This window comes from Cryptotermes secundus, unplaced genomic scaffold, assembly GCF_002891405.2.
Source record: "Cryptotermes secundus unplaced genomic scaffold, Csec_1.0 scaffold529, whole genome shotgun sequence".
Taxonomy (NCBI): domain Eukaryota; kingdom Metazoa; phylum Arthropoda; class Insecta; order Blattodea; family Kalotermitidae; genus Cryptotermes; species Cryptotermes secundus.
In genome coordinates, this window is record NW_019737988.1 from 778,710 (window position 1) to 786,578 (window position 7,869).

Sequence of the window (7,869 nt, forward strand, 5' to 3'; positions counted from 1 at the left end):
TGAAAAGCCTGCCCGTTGGTTGTGGTTGCACTTCATTATTATTGAAATGCAGACACCACCATATCTGTTCAAATCTCTTACGACTCACGAGTTTGCCAAAAATGGGTCACTTGACCAATAATCCTTCAAAGTATCTCTCTTTGTAAGCCCCATTAGAATGATCATAGCCAAAAAATTTTTCATTTCTGTTGAAGTGACATCCACCCACTTCAACACCTTATAGGTGCGGTCGTACGTCTCACGTTGTTGGAGATTGTATCTGTTAGTCTCCTGACATAACAGGTCAAAGAAACTATCTCCAAAAAACAGTGACACAACTTCAGACACATCCGTTGGGTCCGATGGCATCCACTTCACCCCCGGATCACCAGTAAACCTACCCAAAGTGGGGGTTTTGTCCACTTTACCCCATGTGGCTGTCCCGGTACTCGCACTTTCATCGGAGCTCTCACTTTCACTGGACTCAATATTTTGGGGGGTCCTGTGGCCTCTGTCACTGTCACTTTCACTGAGGCTGGCCTCACTATCAGAAGACGAAGCAGTTGGCAAATCTGATAGCTCATCGGAGAACAAATCTAATATTTCTTGTTCTCTGAGAGAACGCTTCGCCTGCAACTGCTTACGTCTCTGATCCATGTTGCACTGCTAACTTCCTGGTTCATACGTGGAAGCTTGGACTCGAACAAAGGCTTTTTTCTGTAGGGTGTGACAGGAAATGAGCGTGATCATGTTACTGGCTAAGATAGCAAACATTCCCGAGGTCAACTACGCAGTATTTATGATGCAATGTGGCCACACAGCGAGATATAGTTGGTTGCAACATAACGCGTCAGAAAAGGGCCAATTGGCCCGCCCAGTCCGCAACGCTATAGAAACATAGAGGGCCAATTGGCCTCACCAGTCCTAAATGTATTAAATGGCTACACAAAATAATAAATCCTAGATGAGGCAGCAGGTTCCTCTGAAAGATTGTGCCTACTTATCAGACTACATGACCATCTCATCGCAGAAGATAGTAATCCTCAAGATAAATGACCAACTACCTTTATATGTGATAATGAGGTTTTATATTGCCACTTGTACACTGTGTATTCTCATAAGATAAAACTTTTATCATGATGCAGTTTACAAAAGTAGAGTTTGAATCATGAGGTATGTGTCACAGGCAAAGGTTAGCTACTTATATGGTAAAGTGTATAGAATGTAAATCTATAATGGCTTATGTACGTATTTTTAACTGCAATGTGAATAACAATTCAAATGCAAAGATACTGTTACACCAACAAAGAACTGAATAATGTAATGGTGAAAACATTGCATAAATCCCATTACAGATGAAAATGTTAGTGGAAGTTGGAGTGAGAAATTTCTCAAAATGTTGAGCTCTACTAAAATGGTTTAGGCTCTGTGGATATTCTTGCAATGTATGATTTTATTGTGGCCTTGAAGCTTCTAATTTATTGATGCCCGGTATAAGAGCTTTATAAAAGAAAAGTTCATGTACAGCAAAACCACAATTGAAGGTTTGTTTGGGGAGCAGTTGATATGAACACTAAACTGAGGAAAATGTTAGAGGAAAGTTAACATTGGAAGCACTGATATTGAACACTAAATAATGGACAGCCTTAAATCAAAGAACATTAAATTGGGGTTGCACTGTATATTGCTCCAAGAAATTAATTATATAACATACAATATACAGAGAAAAGTAGTTATTAAAATATATTTTTTTCCAGGATAACCTAAAAACCATAGTTCATGTTTCAATTTGAAATGTTTAAGTACTGCAAGCATGCAGGAATAAAAACATCATATTATTAAAAAATTTTCCACAATTTTATAACCCATACATTTGCTTCAAAACTTGGGGTATGAGTATGTATATGTAAAATTTCAGGATCTAGCGAAGAGACAAAACATATCTTAGTTTGTCTTCACACAAGGCAGCGCCATATCTCAAGTGGTTAATCGCTGGCTTCCCATTTTGTGGCCCGGGTTCAAACCCAGGTCTGGTCAAGTGGGATTTGTGGTGGACAAAGTGGCGCTGGGGTAGGTTTTCTCCGAGTACTGCAGTTTCCCCTGCCACTCTTCATTCCACCAAATTCTCCATCATCATAATTACCAGGGGCAGGTACAATAGGCCAATCAGTGGCCGCTGTGCCAAGTGGACCCAAATGGACTCCACCCCCCACTGTCCGAAATTTTTGTCTTCACACAGATTGGCAACATCATTATTTTTAGTGGCTAGGGTTATTGTCAGATAATTTGCAATATTTAACTTTGGCATGTGTTCACTCAGCCTATTTAGAATTTATATTTGAAATTTATTTTGTGGATAGGCACACAGCCCCAGTTTAATATACAAGTATTGATATAAGCTAATTATATTGTATTTTAAAGCAGTTTAATAGGACAAAACTCAGAAATAAGTATGAAAAATTATTTGTTGTTGGGCCAGATAGAACAATTTTTATCCTTCGAAGTAATATGCATTCAGATGTAGCATATGAATCTGTTTTCTGTGGATAATGAAAGAAGAAATTTCCATTCATAAATAATAACATTATTACTGTTCTAACATATATTTAATCTTAGGTTCAATCAGCAGCTGCTTTGCTTCTGGATAGCAAAATGTTCTACGTTCCATTCCTGCTGAATTCTGCAATCCAGAGATAGTACATCGATTCTCTCGGTAGCAACCCCTACCAATGGTCAAGATGGAATTGTGACAATCGAAGGCGGCAGAATGGGATTTTGACCGCACGGTGATCGTACACTGTGATCAATGGGAATTTATGGCAGTTATTTGGACATACAGCCATCCCATTCTTGCTTTGCAAAAAGGGTTGTAGAAATATCTATTAAGATTTGACACTGCTGCCTAAAAATGCAAGAAAATTCTTGAGTGTTTTCTCCAAGTTTGTTTAGATTAAAGTGAAGTATATAGGCAAATGGTCAGATGTGTTTCAAGAAGGTTCAAGCATGAAGGGATGAATCAGTTACCATTACCATTTCTGTTGGAGGAAAATGAATGGATACAAGTGGAATGTCGTGGGCCAAGTCGCTGATCAGCACCAGTGCACAGTGTGCAGGCAGATGGACAGAAATGGAAATTCACCATACAGTACTTGCAGCCTAGCATTTTAGCCGGTGCTAGGCTAAAGGATGTGTAAGGCTAAAGTGAGACTAAGTTTAGGATAAATGTAAAAATAAATGTATGTACTTCAGTAAAGAGTGTGTATTCTGCAAGATGATGTACAATATGTTGCAAACATATAGGTCAAAACCTTAGACCCGGACCAGTTCATAAATATAATTTTGTCAGTGCAGTCAAGCTGAAAAAAAAAATAGAAGGAAAGTACAGATGATTTTGATATGAAATTGGAGGAGCAACACGTAATTCCTAAAAGCTGTTACCATAGCGATTTTTCGCAACCAAAGTATCCTTATACTGCCTTAACAGATCAAGTTACCGGAAGATGTTTTACAACATCACTAAACTCGACTGAACATCTAAAGTCATTGGTTGAATCAAGAACCACCTAACATAGATTTTCTGAGTTGCAGTGGTTAATCGAAGTTAGCTTCTTCCCTCCGAAGAGATATTTCCCATAGTGCAATGTAACAGGAGTAATATATTCATTACTTAATATTATAATTATTATTACCTTATAATTAAGTGTTTTTCCAACAATAACTAAATAAAAATACCATAAAATTCCAATTTTCAGATCAGTCCACAAGTTACCAATGTCAAGCAGGTGTAATTATAAAGATGTTCCTCTTTTTTTTAAGATCATTTAATTTTGAATGATGTAATATAACACTGTGTGAAGAGTAACATTAGCTCTTTGTGAATTTTAATTTTTTAAACTGTCCTGAAGGTGGGAATAAGAGAAAGGGTCAGGTAAGATTATTAAAGGGATGAACCCTTTCTGACATGATTACCATATATTTTCCCTGACCTAAGCACGTATTGTCAGTTAAAAACATGTGAAGTACAAAGAAAGATAAACGATTTTTTAAGGAAAACTAGTAAAATGATGTGTTTTTGGAAAATAAAACCTTTTCAGTGTGCGTCATCGTATGCTTCAATTATTGTCAGTATTGTAAACTAATTTTAGGGTTACTCCTAATGGTTGAAATTGTCATTGTTTCTTCTCTTTGGTAAGCATAACTACGCCTTTTGCAAAGTATTTCTGTAAGTGTAAAATAAACATTTTCATGACACTAGACTTTAAATATTATATACTGCAGATTTTTATAACGTATTTGGAAGTTTTAGATTTTGGAAATACTTAATAATTGTTGCAGTAGTTATTTGGCAAGAGTTTCTTATTTTCCAAGTTTATGGCACTGCTTCAAGACAGATGTAGCAACCATTTAGAATATGTGGGCTTTTACAAATCTGTTTGTAAATGAAAGTAAAAGTATACATGGTGCTAGGTCTCTTAAGAGAAAAAGAAAATGAAGTCTTTGGTGACTCTAAACCTCAGAAACTTAAACTTATAAGACATTCTTGCATGTCTTATTAAAAATGTTTAAAAGAACTGTGGAGCTTTGGAAAAGCTCGTATTGTTGCCTTGTGTTGTTCTAATCTACAAGTGTGAATTCAATGTCTTTGTTGTCTAAAGTGTAAATAATATCAGATGTATAAAGATTATTATTAAAGCAAATTTTCTAAGAGACTGGTGATATATCAGAGTTGGAAGTTCCAGTGTACTTGAAGTTCCTGGTGAACATTGGCTTGTTAGTTGACATTGTTTCATTGTTGTTCTCTTTGGTTAACTAATACAGTGGTGTAAATGCCAGATTTGAGAATAATACAACATTTTCATAGCAGTGACATCAATGTCTGTAAGACTTTAAAGCAGTTTCTGAAATGGGAAAATTGTAGAATGTGAATAAGATGCTTTTATGGAAATAGAACTAAACTTATCTGTCCTTCTGTAATGACCTATATATCATAAGTTCCTTAGCACTATGATTTTGAAAATTATTAAGATACGAATTATTAAATTTTGTATGTATATATATATACTCTCTGTGGTTCTTTTTCCAATAACGACTTACAAATTTTTAAGTTAATAAGCTGTACCAAACACAACTTCTCATGCAGAAAGATTATAAAAATGAAGAGATGAATGAACAGCAAATTGATTCTACCCTCATGTGCTGCTTAAAAGTATATTAAATTTAAGAAGTTACCATTTAATTTCATGTCCAGATGTTATATATAAGATGCAATGCAAATTTCACTACAGCTGCACACTTTAACACTTCTTAAAACTTGATGTGGAAGATATATGTTTGGTTGGTTTCAGATTATTGTTTTAATATGTTCCTGTAATAATTGATCGGTATCCATCAACAATTATTGGTGCACCCTTAATATAGAAATTACATTAAAATGTGTATTTATTGATTTTATATTAATTTGTGATGGCACTGTAAAGATTATCAACAATGAATGATGGCTGTGATTTCATGTCAGACTTTTGAACATTGATTCCATCCTATATAACATATTAAATCAAAGGTACAAAGTGATGTGGCGGTAGGAGGAAGAAATGGAGGGTCACTGCTATAGCTAAAGATGATTATGGCAAAATTAATTTTTGTGGTTCTTTCTTTATCCCAGGCATCTCCCATTCCGTTCCTATCTGTATGATAGTTTTAATATACAGGCAAGCTTCAAGATTACTTGTGTCATGAAAAAAATTGGACATCTGCTTTTAGTGCATAGTCTTGAGTTTTCTATCATAGATGTTTCCTTTTATCAGCCATTACATTATTTTGCAACCTACTCTTAAACCACTGCAGTTCCTGTAGACTTGACATGACTTTAAAATAATCATATTTTTTTTACATGTGAACACAATGAGAGATTAGATAGTTAAAATGGTGTGTGCACTGCAGTTAGTATTGACACACATTACAGATTGATAGTTTGTGGCATATGCAACTGGGATGAACAGAGGAGTCATTCCAAGCAGTGTGGAATTGGTACAGTCCATGACTGTATAACCCTCTTTTTAGTCTTTCATTAATTGATGTTTGAGGTTGTACCCCAAAATCTCATGGTTTCTGTTAAAAAAGAGGTAAAGTTGTCCCTGTGCTTAACTAATTAAGCACTATAACATGAAGATGTATGAGGGAGTGGTTGTATAGATCCACGTTTTCTTGACCTCGGCACTGATTTGAGGTGAATGGTCAGCTTTTCGCTCCAACCACTTTACCCCCTGGGGAAAGATCCCGCAATACCCATTGGATAGGAGGCTGGATGGGCTCCAGTGCTGGTCTGGACGACATGGAGAAGTGAAAATTCTTGGCCCTACTGGGACTCGAATTCCAAACCCTTGGTTGTCCAGCCCACAGCCAGTCACTATACTGACTGCACTATCCCAGTTCCACTAAGCAAGCCAAGATGTACTGAATGTTGGCAAAGGATTACATCCACTGCAGGTAACAGTGACATGGCTTGTTAGGGCACATCCACTTAAAACAATAAAAGAATCCATACTGGTTATGTTCTGGCTTCATTGAGAGAATATCCTCATACTGATTTCACACAAATTCTGACCCTACTGTCTTTGTCTTTAAGTACTTCAGGAAATATTTTGTTGTTTCTGACTATGACTGGCTAAAACAGGTAACAACACATTACTGCCATATTAGTTTATATTTATGAACAAAGTTAACCAAAGAGAACATAAGATATTAAAAATTATTTCCAGTATCTATATGATGAGACAGACTGTGAATGCAATTAATTGTGAAGAATATTGCCTGCCTTTCTGGTTGTTAAGTTTTCAATGCTGTGTTACATCACAGACTCCTCTATCCCGGCAAATTGGATGGAAGGGCTTGTGGTGTGGGGGTCTGAAGTATATAGTAGTTGTAGCAGAGTAATTAAACCATTTAAGAAGGAAGTTCTTGTAATGATTAAATAAACAACTCTGTGCTTGTGTAATTTAAATAAAGTCACCAAGTAGATATGTTGACTACCTTTATACCTACTTTCAAGTAGATTTCATTTATACATATATGTACATCTTTATTATGCTTCATCCATGATACTAAACAGTGATGAGGTCTGAAAAAGCTTACTTTATACTCATACACAAAAGAACTATGAAAAAATTCACTTGAGGAAGTGTACTTGTCTTCAGCAAGCACTCAGCTTCTTCCCCCCATTCTCATTTCCTCCTACTTCTTTTTGGAACGCCTATTTTCCCTAATAATACAACATAAACAGTAGCTAAATCATTAAATTCAACGGACATTTTAACATCAACGACTGAATACCAACTTGCTTGGTCACAAATTGCTTCAGCATGTATGCTCACTATTTTGTTCAAACTGGCATGACAGTTTTAATTGTCAGACTTGTCAAATTTAATTAAATGTATATGCCCCACCCACTGCATCCTCCTTGATCTGATAATGGTAAGGCTTGATAAAAACTAATTTACGAAGCTCCCCCCCATTTCCTGTTACTTCCTCTCGCTTAGTTCTTCATTGCTCTGTTGAACACCCTAAATCTATGCTATTCCGCTGGGGTAAAGTTTCATATGTACACAAAGTGTCAGGTAAGACTACAGTGTAATATGTTTTAACATTTACATTTTTATATAGGAGATTAACTGAATGGTAGCAAGCAGGCCCTGAATTTAATATTTCTGTCCTTTGTAAATGTATCTCCGATTTGTTATGTTATTCCAAAATATTCAATCTTACAGGACTTTCAGAAGATTTACTATTGGTCTATGATATTTTGTCCTCTATTCTAGTGACAAGCTTTGGACATATATTTTTCCAAGGATTACTTACAGACCTGCTGTCTTTATGGTTTTCTGTATGGTATTT

General features: G+C 35.8%; 1 protein-coding gene across 3 annotated transcripts in view; it reads left to right on the plus strand.

Annotated features, from left to right (window-relative positions):
• The window catches only part of LOC111870628 (hormone receptor 4), a 353,702-nt gene extending 347,535 nt beyond the window's left edge, over nucleotides 1–6,167 (plus strand). For all 3 annotated transcript variants that reach the window (XM_023863074.2, XM_023863077.2, XM_023863076.2), the window contains exon 13: nucleotides 2,596–6,167. In XM_023863074.2, coding sequence (XP_023718842.1) covers nucleotides 2,596–2,676 — 81 coding nt within the window. In that variant the 3' untranslated portion in view covers nucleotides 2,677–6,167. The remainder of the gene's footprint in view (nucleotides 1–2,595) is intronic.
• The last annotated feature ends 1,702 nt before the right edge of the window (nucleotides 6,168–7,869 follow it).